This window comes from Miniopterus natalensis, chromosome 1, assembly GCF_054644295.1.
Source record: "Miniopterus natalensis isolate mMinNat1 chromosome 1, mMinNat1.hap1, whole genome shotgun sequence".
Classification (NCBI taxonomy): Eukaryota; Metazoa; Chordata; class Mammalia; order Chiroptera; family Miniopteridae; genus Miniopterus; species Miniopterus natalensis.
Window position 1 is genome coordinate 20,070,512 of NC_142081.1, and position 19,107 is coordinate 20,089,618.

Consider the following 19,107-nt stretch of genomic DNA (forward strand, 5'->3'; position numbering starts at 1 on the left):
AGCCCATCTGCAGAGGCCAGGAGGGTCCATTCTGCAGGCACAGGCTCGGAGCACCCAAGTACAGGTCCAGAGGAGCCACAGCCGGGGACAGGCAGTGGGAACTTCTACCAGGTCTACATCTTTGTTTTTCTCACAGCTTGAAAAATCCAAAGGACTACAGCCTGAGGACTTGCCCTGGCTGCCACAGCTGACAGTGAGCTGCCCAGACCCTGCTTCCAAGGCAGGGCTCAGGGGGCCCACACCAAGAGGAGAGAACATGAGATGATAGGGAACCAAAGATATATTAATGACCTATCCTCAGTTCCCATCCATCCCAGAAGGCCTCGTTCATGATTTAGAAAGCAACCCACCGTCACTGCTGTTCAAAACATCATCATCAACAACTAGTTATCTAGCCCCAGCGGTGGAGAAGAGCGAACATACCATAGAAAGTAGGAGAGTAGGGTTCAGCTCCTAGCTCTGCCTGTTTTCAGAAGGGTGAATTTTCACCTTTGTAGCCTCAGTCTGCACAACTATACAATGGAGGTAAAAACACCTATCCCACCTACCTCGTAGAGCTGTGATAGGAAATGAGATACCATGCTTGAAGTGCCTTGTGAACTGTCGGATGCCAAGTTAATGGCAGTTATTGCCGGTCACACTGAACCACACTTGCTCGTCTGAGTCAGGTATTCAGCTGTGCAGGTGAGGACCTGGCTAAGTGATCCACACCCTCTCTCCTGGGTCAGGCACACATTTCCCTGGGTCACTCCATGAACGTGACATAGCCCTTCCAAAAATGAAATCGGCAACCATGGCCTCATAGGCTTCCTGTTCTAATCAGGTGAGACATCCAACCACGGGGATAACCACACAGCTGGGGACAGGTGAGTCATGGGCCTTTGGAGGCAGAGTTCAAACACCAGCTCTGCCCCTCACTAGCTGGGTGACCCTGGGTAAGTCACTTACCCTCTCAGTTCAGTCATTTGTGAAATTGGGGAATGGTGCCTATTTCATGCTATTGGGAGAAGTCAATGAGACTATATATGCTTGTCACACAGTAACTCAACAAATGGTGGCTGCAAGTTCATCTCCCCGGGCCTCTAATTTGTCATCTGTGAATGACAGCAATTGCTGCTCCCTGGCACAGCTGTTGTGAGGATGAATTGAGACCATGTATCAAGCAAGCCCAGGGTTTAGCTTAGGACTGGAATGCCACAAACGCTGGGATTAGGTTTGTTTTATGGCGACTGGCACACAGGGGGAGGCACTCGGTGAACATTTGTGTAGTGTATAAATGAAGCAAGTACTGCAGATTAATTTCTCTGAACCTCAACTTCCTCATCTGTAAAATGGGCACATAAACACTTACCTGGGAGCGCTGCTGTGAAAACCAAGGGCCTACAGCAGATGTTCCAAACGTTCTGGTACACCACACACCAGGAGGCCCACTGAGCTCGCCCTGCACCCCATTCCCTCGGCAGATACCACAAGAGGCAGCTGGGTAAGTAAGAGTAATGTTTACTGAGCGATACAGGACTGAGTACTATGAAGGGTTTACCAGGATGGAAATGCACCCCACCCCCGCCCCTGCCACCCCCAACACCCAGAGACTACAGTACTTAGGAGTTACACGCAACGGCCATAACTGCTGAATATCTGTTCGTAACAAACAAACCATAGCATATTTATACTGTATCACATCGAGTGATTATAGAAATCCATTTATATATTGCTTGTATAAAATCTTTTTTGTAAAAAATATTAAAAAAAAAAAAAAAGGAAAGTATAAAAAACATGTGCAGTTGAAAGCCCTGCCAGGACAGCCAGTCTGTAAACATTCAGTGAGTATGTGCTTTGGAAGGGCGCCCGCGCCTCATGCCCACAGCAACTCCAGCAGGGCTGGCGAGGGTGCGCCCCGGCTGCCGCTCCCGGGCAGGGCCGCGCTGGACCGCGGCGGGCAGGTACAGCAGGGCCTGGCATTGTGCCCCTCTCCAGCCTTGCATTGGGGTCGGGGTCAGGGTGAGGGTCAGAGTCAGGGCTGGGGGCAGGCAGATTGCAGTTTCACTCAGAGTTCCATTCTCAGCCGAATTTTGGTTGCAACTCATGGCTTTTCCTGGCTGCTCGGAGGTCCTTTGGGTGGGTGCCCTGGAAGAGAGGCCAGAGAAGTGCCCACAGCTGCCTGGTTGGGCGTCTCTCCGGCCCAGAGCCTCTGTCCTGCCTCCTTCAAGCCTGGCCCCGGGCAGGACAGCCCCACCCTCGGGGCTACTTTGGTCTCAGCACTTGGTCCTGGGTTTCATCAGCCTGTTCTTCCCCTGGTGTGGCTGATCTGAGTTTCACAAGAAAGCCCGGCCAATGCTGGCTGTGCTGAGCCTCATTGAAGAGTTTTTCACGCAGCAAGGAAGAGCCCTTTGGGACCCTCCTCCTCCCTCTTCCCATCTCCTCCTCCTCTTCCTCCCAGCCCATGGTCACTTCTTCTCCAGCTGCTCCAGCAGCGGGTTGCCTTCTGAGTCGGGGGTCTTGACGCTGTCCGTCCGGACGATGCAGGTGGGGCGATGTCGGTTCAGCATCAGGATGAGCTGCTGCCGCTCCTGCTTCAGCTCCTCGATCTGGGTTTTCAGCTCCGCGTTCATGAGTTCCAGCCGCTCGGATTCCTGGGTGCAAACACAGACATGGCTTTCAGCTTTCACTGGGACGGGCTCTGGGGAGAGGTTCTGCCTCTAGGTAGGCACAGGGCTAGCATTTCCCTGCTGTCCATCTGCCAGGTTCCCACTGGAGGAAGCACAGAGCCTGCAGGCAGTGTCCCTCACACCTGAGACACTGGCCTAGGTCACTAGTGAGATGAGCCCCGGTTATACCTGGGGCCAGGCTGGTTCAGGTCCCACCTCTCTTCCCTCACTCAATCCTCCAAACCCAGGGGCTTCCTTGCTGTTGCTCAAATATGCCCAATACTCTCCTGTTTCAAGGCCTTTGCACAAAAAAACAAAAGGTGGGAGAAGACTGGAGGGTGAGTGGATGTAGAACAGGTGCGCGGAGGGTCCACAGAGGGGTCAGAAGTGGCCCCTGGGTGGCAGTGAAATGGCAAAGTGCTTTGATGAGTGACAAATGAACATTGCAGAAATTTTGGCTTGAGAAGAACAAGCCCAGTGTGGCCATGTAATTCCTTCTCAAACATGTGCTTCCTGGTTATTAGCCTATAATTGTTTCAACAGCCTCTTCTTTATCCCGTTATCAAGAAGCTTTACCCATTGGGAGGCAATAACAGTCATCCTTCTGGATCCAAAATGAGGCTCTAATAGACCTCAGGAGAGATTGCCAGTCAACTTGCAGCTCAGTTGGAAAGGCTCCGGGGAAAGAAAAGAACGCTGGTTTGATGTGGGGGGGGTTACATGCTTATAGTGTGGATAGCGCTGGGCATACCAATTAAAGCCTCAGGGATCATAACAATAAAATAGAAAAGCTCCTGAATGATTTTTCTTGGACTGTGTCTAAAAACTTATAACCAGTTTAAGAGCTGGAATTTATTCAATGGCCAGCAAAGTTTTAGGCCAGCAGTTTTCAACCAGGAACAATTTTGCCTCCCAGGAGATATTTGACAATATCTGGAAACACTTTGGGTTGTCACAACTGGTCAGGGGGCAGCTACTGGCATCTCATGGCTCCTAAACGTTTGCCCTGCAATGCCCAGGGTGGCCCTAGAGAAAGAACTGTCCTGTCCAAAATGTCAACAGTGCTGAGGTTGAGCAACCTGCATTAGACAAAGAACACGCTGCGGTTGCAACTGTGTGTGTGACGACAGGCTGTGTGGCCTGGCTCAGGCCTATAAGCTGCCGTCCACCTGGTGGGGCCTGCACATCCCCTGGGCTGCTGTCTTCCTCACACCAGCCAGTCTGGCTAAATTGTTCCTTATGCTCGTGTCTGAGGGGACAGCGTCAGCGCCCAGGGACCTCAGAGCTGCTGAGACCTCGTGACTAGATGCTGAGGGAGAACAGTTTCAAAATGAGGAAAAAAAATGCTCAGGGGGAAAATATTAAAAACCAGCCATAGTGGGTTTTAGTTCAACAGGATGACGCACAACAGGGAGGCTGGCCTGGTCCACTGTTCTCAGAATTCCAGAAGAAGTCCACCTCTGAGGGCCAGGAGAGCCCATGTGACACCATGAGTCCAGGCCCGACCGTCCGGGGCCGGGAGGTGCTGATCTGAGCCACCGGCTCACTGAGTCTGATGAGCTGCTGACCTTGGGACGGTCTCACAAGCCTGCTGACCATCCGGCTCTCTCCAGCCCAGGCCCTGACCCTGAATAATTCTGAGCCTCTGCCCACCCACCCGTGAGTGCCTGTTGAGGGCCTGTCATATACAGTGAATGCTCTGGAGAAATCCAGAGACCTGTGAGCGCCCACCACGGCTCTTGTACGGCTTCCACTCCAAGGGGAAGAAGAATCCATACAGCAGGGCAGAGCTTACTATGTGCCCGTCAGCCAGGCAGAGCCTGGAAGGCCTTCAGAGGGGGCTAACTAGCCAGGTCTGACCTTGGGTTTGAAAAACCAGTTGACTCTCTGGTTGAGTAGAGGAGGTCAGCGGGGGTGAGGGGTTTCAGGAAGGGATCCCTGAGTGAACAAGGACACAGGCATGGAAAAGCTTCAGATGTGTTTAGGAGAGCGCTCAGCTGGTTAGAGCGTCATCCCAGTACCCCAAGGTTGCTCCGGTCAGGGCACATACAAGAAGCGACCAACAGATGCATAAATAAGTGGAATGACAAATCAATCTCTCTCTCTCCTCCCCCCTTTCCTCTCTCTCTAAAACTCAATCAATCAATAATTTTTTTTTAAAGATGTGTTTAGGAGAGAAAATCCCCCATCGTGACCATGGGTCAGTTTAGGACACAGTGGAGTGGAAAGCTGGGAGGTGGGTGCAGAGGCAGCCTCAAAAAAGCTTTAGGGTTTCAAATGAGAGTCTAGAGCAAGTTTCTTAACTTCTCTGAGCCATGGTTATCTCATCTGTAAAAAGATGCTGATCAAGGACTCGAATGGGAAAGGAACTTTGTAAACCAAAGGGTTAAGGAGGCGTAAGGAATTTTTACCTTAAGCCACGGGACAGTGGCGGGAAAGGACAGACAAGGGGTTAGGGTGCAGGTGCAGTGAGTGCAAGTTAAAAACGGACGCACGAGGGGCAGCACCCGACACGCGGCATTCAGTTCTGTGCAGCATTCAGTTCTGGAAATGACTGCACGTCAACCCAACCTTGTATGTGAACATCCGTATCACACGAAAAGACCAGCAGGTGTGTGGCACCTTGGTTCACACATGATCTATCGCAGGGATGCTGTGACATACCATTGGCTCCGAAACGTTAGGGTAAATCATGGAATACCATCTGGCTGTTCAGACTGTCACTGCTTTTTAGTTTTATTTCCTTCTGTTTTATTGGTTGGTGCTACATATTTATGTATTGTGTACGACTTGAGTTCAGAAGAATTGCTTTTTAACCATGACTGTAGAAGTGGTTTGTGGCTTTATAGCTGCAATGACCTGATCTGTTTTCCTAATTAATTAGGAACTTGGCCAAGGATCTCGGAATGTTAATTATGAAGTGAATAACTCTGCTTGCATTTTTGTTTATCATTTGGCCTGCTGGTAGGTATTTACTGCCCTAGAGAAAAGAAACCATTCATTGTTTTAGAATAGAATGAGTACACATGAAGTTACAGTCTCCTCCACTGTGGTCAGCAAAGGCAATAGAAAAAAATACAGGGTGAGGGGCCGGGATCCTGGCTTTTCATCCTGGCTGTGTGACCTTGGCCAAGTCACTCCCCTTCTCTGGGCCTCAGTTTCCTCCCTGATTGGCCCAGGGAACTTTACACATTAAGACTCTCTGACTCTTACCTTTTTTTATTAAAGTTACCCTAACAGTTGGGAGGAAGCCTGGTGCAACCTTCTGAACCCAAAAGACCTGTCTGAATTAAAATCCTGACTCTGCCACTTGCTAGCTATGCTGCTGTGAACAACATTCCCAGGTTCCCTGAGCCTGGGCAACCTAAATAGAGTGCTGGGCAGTAGAGGAAGCCCTGGATTCTAGTCCTGACTCGGCCACTGTGTGACCTTTAGCAAACTTGAATGCCTCCGAGTGTCAGATGGTCTCCTCAGTGGAATGGGGCTGCCTTGCCTCCTCCCAGAGTCAGTGACCATGAAGGAGAGAGTGGCTGTGAGAGCGCAGAGTGCCATGGGAGTATGAGATGGTGTTATTGCTACCAGTGCACAGGGAACCTGTGCTAGCGCGGCAGTTCAGAGGCTGTGTTACAGAAGGGAGAAGCCTAGGAGGCCTGTTGCTAACTGATGGCAGACAGAGGAGGTCCTGAGGTCACCCTGGGGCTCACAGGGTGAAAATCTGCCCATCCAAAGGCCTGCCTCCTTCAGAGCCTTGGCTGGTCCAGCTGAGGTGTTATAGGAATTTCCCAGGGTGGATGTGGATGTCCAGAGGTCAAGGATGGGAAAGTGATTTTCTACATACTTGTGTGTATGTTAATGTGTATATATATGTACACACGCGCACACGTGCGCACACACATCCCTTTGTACCTCTGGGCCTCGTAAATACTTTACTTGCTAATAAGTAAATTCCAACACAATTCCCCAGGTCTGTGGACAATGACTGTCAACGAGCCATCTACATTCATGCCTATACTTCACACCCAACCTCTGCTTCCAAGGCCAGATGGGGGCAGGCGGGGGGCGAAGGGGAAGGGCTGGGGTTAGGCCCAGTCCATGTCTCTCATTCTCCAGACCTGTGCAAACCTCCCTCCCAGACCCAGAGGCCAGACACTTCACCTCGTGCTCACTGCTGCCTTCTCCTCTCACCAGGACAATACCATAGCCACATAAGGGATCCTCCTTCCCACTCTATTCTCTGCTGCCCCAATCCCTGCCCCATGCTAGAGGGATCTTTCTAAGATGTGTCTGTCTCTCCTGAAACCCTTCCATGGCTCTCCATGACCACACAATTCATCATCCTAATGGGGACATTTGTGAGAGCAAAAGTAAGTGTTATTAATAATCAGGCCAGGCCAACGGGGACACACTAGTATTGCCCCAGACCACCCAGCGCAGAGGACCACCTGACACATTAAGGCTCTGGGGCCTGCTGGCCTCTCCTTCCTCCCACCAGTGCTCTAAACTCCAGCCACTCTTTTCAATTCCTTAACCACTTTCTTAAACACCTCTTGCCTCCGGCCTTCGCTTATGCTGTTCCTGGTAACCCCTGCTTCCCTGTCCTTCACCTCGGCTAGCTCCTACTTCTTTTTTATGTCTCAACAGGCAGTCTTTCCTCAGCCTAGACTAGGATGGGGCCTCTCTGTATGTTCTTACAGCTCGCTAGGCTTGCCCAACATAAGGCTCACACACGTTACTATTCCTCATTTCCCAGCTGCCGCCCCCTTGCAGACATCGCCTGCTTGGTCTCTGTGCAGTGGGCAACACTAAACACTGGGTGGACAGATGGGTCAGCAAAGGAATAAATGAATCCCAGCTCTACTGCTTGCTAGCAGTGTGACCTTGGGCAAGTAATTTGACCTCTGAACTACAGGTCAATGTCTAAAACGGGGATAATCAACATATATATTACTGGAATGTTATAAAATTAAATGAGATATGTGTAATGCCAGGCACACAGTAGGTGCCCAGTAAGTGTTACTGGAAGGTGAAGAGCAGCTAGCAATGTTCATTTGGCACTGACTGTTTACTGCACTAGTGTGTTATTAGTTTACATTCACTTGGCGTATCTTGCCTGCTAACTGGCTGACGAGCCCTCGAAGGCAGGGATCTGATGTGAGACTTCTCAGTTCTCTGCTGGGCCTCATCCAGCTCTGCACATACTCAGGGCTGGCAATGAGTATGCGATACCTCCATCCATCTTAAAGGCCCATGGAAGACCCGTGTCTTAGAAACTTCTTGAAAACATCCAGTCCAGTGTTGGTCCCCCATCTCTTCCAAGGGGGCTCCAAGATCTAGGAGTCTAATGGGCCTAGGGGCTCATAGCCCAGAGGCGTAACACAGCCCCATGCTGATTGCACCCATGACCTCAGATTTGCTCTCTGTTAGTTGCAGGCATGAGAAGAGACCCATAGATCCCCAGTGTCAGAGAAAATCAAGACCAACCCGGGTTTCTCTCTCCAGCTCCCATAGGAGAGACCATGTCTGCTCTACATGTGTCTCCCGCAGTGTATCTAGTGCCAGGCACCTAGTACACACTTAAAAATACTTGTCAACAAGTCAATGTAAGAGTAAAAGAATAAATAGATGAACGAATGAATGCACAAATGAATGAATGAGTTAGAGCCAGTATAGCAGAGTGTGAAGAACAAATGCTTTGAAGTTAACCTCAGGCTCAAATCTCAGTTCTACCACTAAGTTGCTGAGGAATCTGGGCTAGTCGTTTAACCTTGCCATGCCTTATTTTCCCCATCTGTAGAGAGAGGATCATGAAAACACATACCTCGTACAATTATTATGAAAATAAAATGAGATAATAGACACATAGCAGTTAGCACAGTGCCCAACTTTACAAATGTGAGCAACTATTGTTAATTGTTCATACTGTAGGTTAGAGCCTGACCCATGATGTTATTATTATATATTGTTACTATTATCATTTAGAAATGAAGAAAGGATTGGAGGTGGGAAGGCAAGAGAGACTACCGCCTGGCCTAATTAGCTTTCTGGTCATGTTCCTTCACTGCCATTTACCATTTCTGAGAATTGGGAAAGGCCTGAGAAATGGGACTCAGCAGAGAAAGAACAAACCCCTGCTTGGTACATTCCAAATGGAAGGGCAGGGACCTGCTCTGAGGGCCGACGAAAGGCAACTTGCCCCCAGCCTTTGCATCAGAGCTGATCTCTGGTCCCCGGGGGCAGGAGCAGAGGCCAGCCAGCTGGGAGGCAGAGCTGGAGGAGCCTCCTGCAGCCTCTGCCCAGGTGCTATGTCCACGGCCCACACGCATGGTGTTATCACCCACTTCACCAGCACCTACCCTAGACAACTTTGGCAGCCACCAGAGCACCAAAATGGGTAGTACCAGTCCTGGGCCATCCTGGTCAATCAGCACCAAGGTCTAGCCTCAGTGGAGGGAACTTGGCTCCTCCTACCTTCTCTGGCCCCCCAAGGGACCTGCGTGGGCCAGAGCTGCTTCAGCTGCCCTTGGCTGTCTTGATTTGGGAAGGGGCATTAGGCCGGGGCAGGGAAGAGCAGAGGGGCCAAGGCCGCTTGGGCAGATGCCCAGGTACACGCTGACCTGCAGCTTTGCTGATGTCATTTGGCCCACAGTGCACAAGCCCACTCCCCGCCTGGCCCGCAGCCCGGCTCACCCGCTGCAGGAACTCCGTGCGCTCCTTCTTCTTGTTGCGGCATCGGGCTGCCGCCACCTTGTTCTTTTCCCGGCGCCTTTTCCTCCGCTCCTCTTCCTCATCTAGCTGTGAGGGCAGAGAGCCGCTGATTAGACACGGACGCAGGCCCGGAGCAGCTCACTCCTGACTCACAGACAGACAGGTGGACAACCCCCCTCACCCACATCGCGGCAGTGAGGGCCGCCCGTCCGCCAGCTGCTGCCTCTGGGTGGTGAGATGGAAACGCCTCCCCGCAGCCCGAGGGCCCCCTCGGAGCAGGTGCGCACCCCTGGGGGAGTCAGGGCCGCATGGTTCTGCTGGAGTTCAGGAGGCCTGGGCCTGGGAGTCTACTCACACAGAGGTGGCGCCCAAGGGTGACAGTCTGCTCTCCTGCCCAGCCCAAGCCCTCTGGGCACTATTTTCCAGGCCAGTGGTTCTCAGCACTTCCTTTAAAACCACCTTGGGCGTGGGCACAACTTTTGCATTCTGCCCCCACCCACTTTCACCTCCCTGAGGTACATTCTCCCTCCCTCTTGGCCCTTCCAAACGCTTGGATCTATCTTCCTGTCAACAAAACAGTCCCCCAGCCTCCTCGCCTGGCTTTAATCCTCTCCCCTGCGTGTTCCTCCCCAGGACACCACCCACCTGTATCCCAGGATCCCAGGGCCCCCTCAAGTGCCCTGCGTGGGACACAGGCAGAGGGGCCTCCTGGTCTCTGGGTTCACTTCTCCCCAGGACATATTAGCAAGTGCATCAAGCATGGGAGAGGGCCCATAACGTGGGAAGGAGGAAACTCTGCCCACCAGCACTGGCTTTCAATCAAAGTGGCAGTTATTGTTTCATCATCAATAATAACAGCTGCTGTTTGCTGCCTGCTTTGCTAAGTGCTTTAAACATAGGTCATGTAGTCCTTGCAATCAAAGCTTGATGAGTAAGGCACTACTACTGTCCCATTTGACAGATGGTGATACTGAGGCTAAACAATATATCCAAGGCCATTCATCTAGAAAATGGAGTCAGCATTCCAACTTGGATTTCTGTGACTTCAACCTTTCTGCCCTTGACCACTGGCCCACACAGCCCCAGCCCATCGGGATCACTTTGATGTGATGCCTCTCATGGTCCATTACCTGCAGGAGTATCTGGAGGACACACATGACCAGCTGGACTGAGGACAGCCTAGGGTGAGAGGCCATTAGAGAGGTCACGGATTGCCCTGGGCTTGCCAACTCTCTCACTTCTCAAGCCAGTGGGGGTGATTCTGGCAGCCTGAGGCCTGGAATAAGGTCTCAGCCGAAAGGGCTTTGGGCCAGGAAAATAAACAGCCTCTCTCCATGCACTCCCGGCATGCTCCAGGAGGTCAGGACCCAGGGCCTGGGCTGGAGACCAGCACCCACAGCCATCATCACAGACCCTGGCAGGGCAGCCCGTTCTCCTTCTCCACCACCTCTGAGCTTCTCCCTGACCCACTCCCACCCCACCTGGGAGGCTGGCTGGAGAGGTGCCTTGTCAACACTGCCGCACCCACGCACCTCCCAGCCCCTCGGCCTCCTTTGAAACAGAACCAGAAGTGACAGCTCCTCTGGCTGACCTGCATCTGGGAAAATAGAAACCTGGACAAAATTGATTCCGCCCAACCTCAACCTCACCCCCAACAAAGCAGAGGTAACCGTGACGACAGCCAGAGGGAAGGAACTGGAGGAAGTGGCAGGTGGTGCAATCTCCCCTCTGCCAAGAGGGTTTGCCCACAAACTGCTAAGGTGATGTGTGCAACCTGAGCACTGCCTTGACCCCCTCCCTGGGGCACCCTGGGTTCAGGCAGAGCTGCCATTTCCTAGGAGACACAACCTCTCCTCCAAGACCCAGCTTCCTACCCCACCCCTGTGCAGGGCCTCATCCTATATAAAGTTGGGGGCAAATGGAAGCTGCTCTAGCAGCAGATGCAAAGAAGGCTCAACACTGGAAGTTTAAGAAATCACCTGGGCCGCCCGGCTGGGTGTGGCTCAGCGGTTGAGCGTCGACCTGGGAGCCAGGCGATCAGGGTTCGATTCCCGGTCAGGGCACATGCCTGGGTTGCGGGCTGTATCAATGACTCTCACATCATTGATGTTTCTATCTGTCTCTCTCCCTCTCCCTCTCCTTTCCTCTCTCTGAAATCAATAAAGATGTATTTAAAAAAAAAAGAAATCAGCTGGGCCAGGCTGATGCCCAGACAAGGGCTGCTCCACCCATTCCTCCAGCCACAGCAATCCCTTCCTGCCATCACCCTGTACTTTAAACACCTCACCTTTCTCCAAGCCAGCCAGGCCCTCTTGAGATGGCCTTCCTTTCCCACTTGGAAAACTCTCACTCAACCTTCAAGAGCAAATGTCACCTCCTCTAGGAAGGCCCCTTTGACTCCCAGATAAAATTAACTCCTTTTTTATGCTGCTACAGCACTTTGAGTACCCTGCTGTAAGAGTCTCTATCCCATCCCACCATAACTCTCTGTTTACATAGGTACCTGTCTTCCCTGCTGGGGACCTGAGCATCCCCAGCACCTGGCACAGAACGTGGCACTTAGTAGGAGCTCAGCAAATGTTAGTCAAATGAATGAAAGAACAAAGGATTCCGGAGAAAGACAACACAGGCTTGGATTCTATAATTTAAAAAGGGACTTACTGCCTATTTTTGTATCTGCATGACCTTTTCCCCAGAGCTCATAAGGAGCCTTCTTTGCTGGAACAGCCTCTGTCTGTCTGCAGGAGGCAAGCAAAGCTTGGGGATTGGGGCCTGTCTCCTCAGAAGCACACTGACGGCTGCGGCAGGTCTGCACGAATCCTGAGCAGGCCCTGAAAGCAACCAGACTGTGCACTGAAGCCTAAAGCCTCCAGTTCCACAGCCTCCACCAGCTTCCCAGCCTGTCCCCAGGCCTTTCCTACATCCTGCTCCGCCCTGGCTGACATCTCCCAATAAGGCAAGAAATGGCCCTAAGGCCCCATCGCCACACCTTCCCCATTGACACTGTGCTGCATCTCCCCCCAAAACCTCCTGCTGCTATTTAAGAGCCACCCAGAGGACATGGAGAAAACAGCTGCTGAGGCCCTGCCAGAAATATGGGCTTGGGCAGTGCCCCTCAGCCTTCTCCACCCCCATGGGCTAACTCTGGCTCCTTTTGCTTGGGCCTGCGTGGCCTGGACCACCCCCAAACTGGGCCCATTTGGAGACCCCCCCTTCCTCTAAGTCTTCTTTTATCCCCAGAGTCCAAGCTGCTGCCCCTCCTCCTGGACGCTCCTGGATTAAAGCATTTGGAGGCGAGTGGGTGAGAGAGAGCGGAGACTGTTTTCATCACACACAGTCCAGGCATCTAAAACTGGAACCCAGAATGGGACATGACCGTTTTTCCTGCAGATACAGCTGGAAGAACCAGGCTGTCTGAGGAGGAGGCAACTTGACACTCAATACATTTAAAGAACCAAGAGATGGGGGTTAGGAGATGGAAGGGAGCATACTTTTTCTGTTCTCAAACAGTTCTGGCTCTGTTTTTCCCAAATTCCCAGGAAGGCCTGGGGCAAAGCTGTCCATGTTCAGCACTGATGGTACCCCTGGGCCGTACTTCATATTGAAGGGACTTGGGGACCCGTGCCAAGAGGGCCCTGCTGCTGAGCTGTCCCACCTCAGGAATCCTGTTCTCAAGCCCCGGCTGAGGGCTGGGAGGCCCCTGGCCACAGCTGATTGGGCAAGGTGTGAGTGGCTGACCCGAGTGGGGCTGTATTTACCTCCTGGAAATTTAAAACTGGACTGCTGGACTGGGAGCAACCAACCTCAGCCACGTGCCCAGAGGAGCAAAAAGATCAAGTTGCTGGGGATGAGCAGAGACCAGAGACCATGTGACAAGAGAGATACACATACCCAGCTATAGGAGGGAGTCAGGGAGGCAAAGAAAGAGAACAGGTGACAGAGAGAAAAACAAGACCTGAACCAGGGTGAGGCAAGGAAGGTGCCTGCTACGCACATTTAAGGAGGCGCTGCCTCTGGGGCTCGTGCAAGGGCAGGGTCAGCAGCCAAGAGTGAGTGAGTGCCTCCTTGAATGTCCTGCCCTGGCATCTTGCTTGCCTCACAAAAGCTCCAGACTGGGAAAGGTGAACCTGAGACCAAGAGGAAAGAGAGAAACATAGAGAACAAAGAGAGAAAGAGACAAGGGCAGAGCCCCAGCGACACACACAGAGACATGGACAGAGGCCAGTGGTATAGACACACTAAGTGGACAGACAGACGCACAGAGGAAGAACTATCCTAGTCCTCCTGATTCCACCCCGGAGAGGCCTGACTATGCTCCCTGTCCTTGGGGTCCAGGGTGCACACCCCTACTGGAATCTATCCGGAAAACTCCTCTGCCTGGAGGGAGTTTGAGAAGGTTTCTGCCTCTTGCCAGGACTCCAGGGTCCCACCCTTGTGAAGTCAGGTGGTACCTGGTGAAAATGAGTAGAAGGTGGTCCCCAGTGGTCCAGGGGAGAATCCCTGCTCCCCAGGAGTCATGCTTCTAGACCAGCTGGGAAAGTGGCAGCCAGGTGCAGAAGGGCCTTGAGCAAGTGGAGGCAGGGCACCTCAGTGGGAGTCAAATACCTGGATTTGGAGTCCAGTGGGCTAAACGGCCTCAGTAAACTACCCAGGATAGTCTTCTCCTCCCCACTTTTTCAGATGAGGAAACTAAAGACCTCAACGCTGCCTAGAAGGTCAGTGACAGCCGCTGGGCCCCAAGGCCTGAGTGCCTCCTGCTCCTCGAAGGGCAGGTGGTCTGAGCCCCCCACACATGGTAACAGGCCCCTCACCCTTTCAGCTCTATCCTAGTGATAGGACTGTATTCTGAGGGTGATGACCATTTTGTTTTTCCCTATGTGGGTCTTTTAAAATAAAAACTATATACTGCACAATTAACAGTGAATGTGTAGCATTGAAGCTGCCCGGTTTTAAGGAGGGGGCTTACCTGCTCCACTCTGCTCCTGCCTCATCCTCACCAGCGGCCCTGTTTCTCAGGCCCGTCTGTAGGCCATGTGACTTTCATATGGTGGCAAAAGTTGCTTAGATGTGATTGTGAATTCTGACATTTCATAAGCCTTTTTAAAAATGTATCTTGTGGGACCCACAAATGGATAAGATGAGAAAAAGCAATGATACTTTTTAACCTGAGGCACTGAAAATACAGAAACTGTCATATGGACAAAGCAATAGAGAAAAGAGCAATAAAGCAGGTGACAAGCAGAAATAGTGGAGGGGGAATCAAATCCCCAGCACTAATCAGAGCAGCGGAAGGTCTGGAAGGCTTCTCTCAGGCTGAAACTGTAGCATGCACAGAGAGACCAGGCTCATCTGAGGCTCACGGCTTCAGGGTTGGCAGCATGGGCTTTATGGTCTAAGAGGCCTGGATCCCCTGGCAGCTCTGCTTCAGACTGGCTGTGTGCTCCTGGGCAAGTCACTTGATTTCTATGAGGGTGACACTGAGCCCTGCTGCACAGGTTTGTAATAAGAACTAAGTCCCAACCCAGAGCCTGGGACACAGGAAGGGTTTAGTAAATGCCAGCTTCCCTGCTGCCTTCCCAGGTGAAGCATGGAGACAGAAGTAGTGCTGCCTGGGGTGCACCAGCCTCCAGCACCCATGGGCCGATTCTGGCATAAAAGAACACCTGAGCGAGGGGAAGCAGGTGGGGGTGCTTCGTGGCATCGAGCTGTCAGAGAGCAGACCTGGAGTAACAGCTCCATGGCCTCCAAATCCAGCCCCGGCTAGGCCCACAGGGTCCGCCCCTCTGAATGAAGGAGACAGATTTCAACACTAGGGACCCATGAGCACCCTGGGAAGTAAACACCCAAATACCAAACATACCAGACATTCCCCCATATAAACAGGCTGCTCTGAGCAGTCCCTCCCCACTCCCTGCACCCCCTTCTACCAACAAAAAGTTGGGCAGTCCAGGGATAGGACCTCACCGGGGAGGCCAGCCAGCTGGAGCCCATGAATCCCTCGGCCTCCTCCCACTCCTGTAGGAGGAAGGAGCCCTCGTCCAATACCCTTGCTGACCCCCTGAACCCATAGGGGCCAGGCCCTCCTAATCAGCATCTCCCCTGGGGCTAAGCTGTTGGAAACTCTGCCCTTCACTCTCTCCCATCTTCTCTAGCCAGGCCCTTGCCCTCCAAATAGCCAAGGTCTGGACCTCAGCTGTGAAATATTGGACAGTTCCTGTGAACAAGGACAAGGCCATAAGGGCAAATTCAAGACAAATGTGGTCAGTCTAAGGCTTCAGTTGCAAACGCAAGTCACCTCCAGGGTCCAAGTCAGTAACCATCGGTGAGAGAGGACTAGATGGGGCCATGGCCCACAGAGAGGCACCCCAACTAGCCCCAGGGCAATGCATGCTCAGTGTTGCCAAATCTTCCAAGTTTCCAAGACTAGCTGAAAATGCGAATTTTTAAGTAAAATCTCCCAATTTTTAATGTTGGCAACGAATTCTGTTTTGAAAAGAACACTGGGTGAGCCAAACAAAACACATCTGTGGGCTGCACTGGCTGTGGGCTGCAAATTTATGACCCCTGGCAAGCGACCCCACAGGAGTTGGTCATCAGACACCTGGTTCTAGCCACCACAGTGCCCTATATTCCTCGTGACCTTGGGCCAGTCAATTCACCTCTCCTGTCCTGGGTCTTGTCCTTAACAAACACAATAGCTCCTACTTCTCACTAACCTTCAAACACCTCTGCAAGGTGGGTAATGTGGGCCTCATTTTACTCTCCATCCCCAAGGTGAAGTTTCTGCCCTAGGTCACCCAGCTGGGAACAGACAGGGATTCCATTCTATTCCATCACGCTTCCTTCCAATCAGTGGGCTGGACTAAAATCTCCCCAAGTCCCACCTGGCCCTGATGTCCCTGGGTTTTACTCATTCACTTTTCAGGGGTAGTGCTGGCTTGGCAACATGTGCTCCCTTTTAAGAAGTTTCAGAAATAGTCAATTCGGAGCCAGAAAGAGGCTCTTGACAAGCGCCCAGGCCAACCTCTAGATTTTACAGATGAGGAAACTGAGGTCCACGAAAGGAAGGGGATTGCTCCAAGGCTCACGCTTGAGGACAGGACCTGATTCCTCATGACCAAGTCCAAAGGACCCCCTGGTCAGACCCCCTGGGCCTCCTGGCTCTGCCTGACTGGGCATCACTCCCTCTTTCTGCAATTTCCCCATCTCCCTGACCTCTCCTTTCTGTCTCTTGCCTGGGATCCTTTGCTCATCCCTTGCAGGCCACTGTGTTCCAGAGTCCTCTCCCTGGCCTGCTGCTTCCCTCACGCACCACCCATGGATCATTGTTTTCATGTGGTTTCAACCGCCACCTACACACTAAGGCCATCCAAACTTTATTTTCATACCCAAACATCCAACTGGTAGTTGGACGTCCAACCTGGATGTCCCTCAGCCCCTCAAAGTCTGGGTCTTCAATCGGAGACTTCACCTCTGTTCTTTACCCCAGTGGGCACTGCCGCCCACCCATTCACTGGGGTTAGAAACTCAGGGCCTACATCTCACCTGTCCCTCTCCTTATTCTAATTCTGACCATACAGGGCCATCCAATCCTGTATCCTAAATCTTCCTCAGATTTGCTCCCCGCTCTCCATCCCCATTGCTACCTTCCAGGCCTCTTCTCTTTCCTGGACCACCTCCTGGGTAACCTCCTGACCTGGCATGACCACCCTTCATTGCAGGCATCAAAGGATCTTTCTAAAATGCAAATCTGATCCACTTATTGGCCTTTCATGTGTGTGTGTGTGTGTGTGTGTGTGTGTGTATGGGGGGGAGGGGGAGGTCATTATCCTCAAGCCCAAGCTCCTTAATGTGTCAAGCAATGCTATGTATCCTCGTGACTTGTCCCCACCTACTATGGTCTCACCTCCTGTCTATCCCTACCCTACATTCCATGTTCCTGCAATGCTAAGCCTCTGTATACCCTACACTCCCCTAGCTTCATGCCTTTGCCCCTGCTGTCCCCATGACTTACTCTAAGCCTGTACATTCAGCTCAAGCATCACCACCTACAGGAAGTCCTCCTTGATGTTTATCCCTTCCAGGCTGGGGAGGTCCCTCTGCTCTGGACTCCCACAGAACTCTGAGTTTATCCTGGCCCCTACTGTGCTGTATTCTAGACTCAATTCCCGCCTCCCCCACTAATCTGGGAGTTCCATGAGGATAAAGTCTATGTCTTGTTACTTTTTGTATGCTCAGAACCTTGCTGAGTTTGTGGCCATCAGTAGTGCTCAATAAATGTTTGTTAAAGGGAGGCCTGACCCACAGAATCTGTGACCTGGGCAAAACCCAGGACTCCTGCCTCCCAGTCTGGTGCTCCTTCCACTTTACTCCAACTCCCCCAATGCCAGGCTATAATCAAACAGTCACCTACAAACCAACCCACACACTGGACGCCATGCTCACTCAAAGAATCAAACCAGCCGAGCCACCCACCAGGTGAAGGCTGCAAACAAGAGCTGGCAGCGGCAAGGGCTCCACCTGCCAAGATGATTCACTCCACTCCCCTGGCTAGGGGTGCAGGTGGATAAGCAACTGCTCAGTGCACTTGGCATCTGCAGGAAATGGCAGGGAGCAGAGGGACTGTCAGCTAAGCTCCATCCTGAGGTTCTGGAACTGAGGAGACCTGGAGATCCTAGGTCCCTGATGCACCTGCAGGTCAGGGAACTCGAGTTCAGAGAAAGGGAGTGAGTCTGCCCAGGTCCCTGGGTCAGACAGGGACAGTACCAACCAGAACATACCACTTTCTGGAAAGAGGCAGGGAATGCCTTCTTTACTGAAAGCCTGACTCTGCTGGCATTGTTGGGCATCAGAGCCCACAGGGGGATCCATCTGAAAGGCTTCTCTGTCTGCTCACATCTCAGCAGGATAAAGCATTGACCTTGGTCCTCCCAACCCCGCCCCCTCAGTAGAAATCTTCTCCGGGACTAAGAGAACCCATAAAACAACAGGCAGCAGGGGGACGGGGCTGGTTTATATGAACAGAACAGGGAAAGGCCATTCTCTCAGAAAACACTGGAGAACAGCTCGCTTCCACTGCTGAGAAAAGACAGCATTGTGTTTGGAACAAAGCCCGAAAAAGCCGGCTGGGCAGGGTGACACGCTTTTGCAATGGTCCTGCTAAGGACAGAGCAAACACTGTTACTACTAAGGTGAGGGAGAGGCGGAAACGAGGAAACATCACCCTGGTGCCGGCAGAAAACCTAACATTGAAGAGAAAAGGGACCATGATTGACTGGAAGTTCTTTTGCTGGAGAAGAGTTATTTAAAGAATGATGGCTCCTTTTTATTGAAATATGTCTATTTCAGGCCTATTTTGTACTTATGATTTAATTGAGGTTTGGTTTCCCACTAGGCAATCACTCGATTTTCTTGCCAAATTGACAATCACTTCTAAAGATGAAAAAAGAAGAGAAACAGTGGCCCTGACAAGACTCTCCCACCTCCCAAAGATTGGTACAAAGCACGCTATATCTGGCTTCAAGGAAAAACCCGTTTTCTTCTCATAAAGAGTTAATAAGACAGCCGAAACTGAGTCTTTAACAATAACACAAACAAGCGGTGTAATATGCCTTGATTACAATGGGCAAAAAACAACCACCCCCAACACAGAGACAAGAGCTCCTGCACAATGACTGTCTATAATTAAGTGAAAATGCAGCTGTTGCAAAGACTATCTATGAACAGGGATGTTCTGAAAGTCCTGAGTTGGCTG

General features: G+C 51.8%; 1 protein-coding gene across 3 annotated transcripts in view; it reads right to left on the reverse strand.

Moving 5' to 3' along the window:
• Positions 1-1,484: 1,484 nt before the first annotated feature.
• JDP2 (Jun dimerization protein 2) overlaps positions 1,485-19,107 on the reverse strand; it is a 38,890-nt gene continuing 21,267 nt past the window's right edge. For all 3 annotated transcript variants that reach the window (XM_087818999.1, XM_087819005.1, XM_016208691.2), the window contains exons 3-4: positions 9,336-9,440; positions 1,485-2,633 (exon numbers count right to left, since the gene is read on the reverse strand). In XM_087818999.1, coding sequence (XP_087675125.1) covers positions 2,448-2,633; positions 9,336-9,440 — 291 coding nt within the window. In that variant the 3' untranslated portion in view covers positions 1,485-2,447. The remainder of the gene's footprint in view (positions 2,634-9,335; positions 9,441-19,107) is intronic.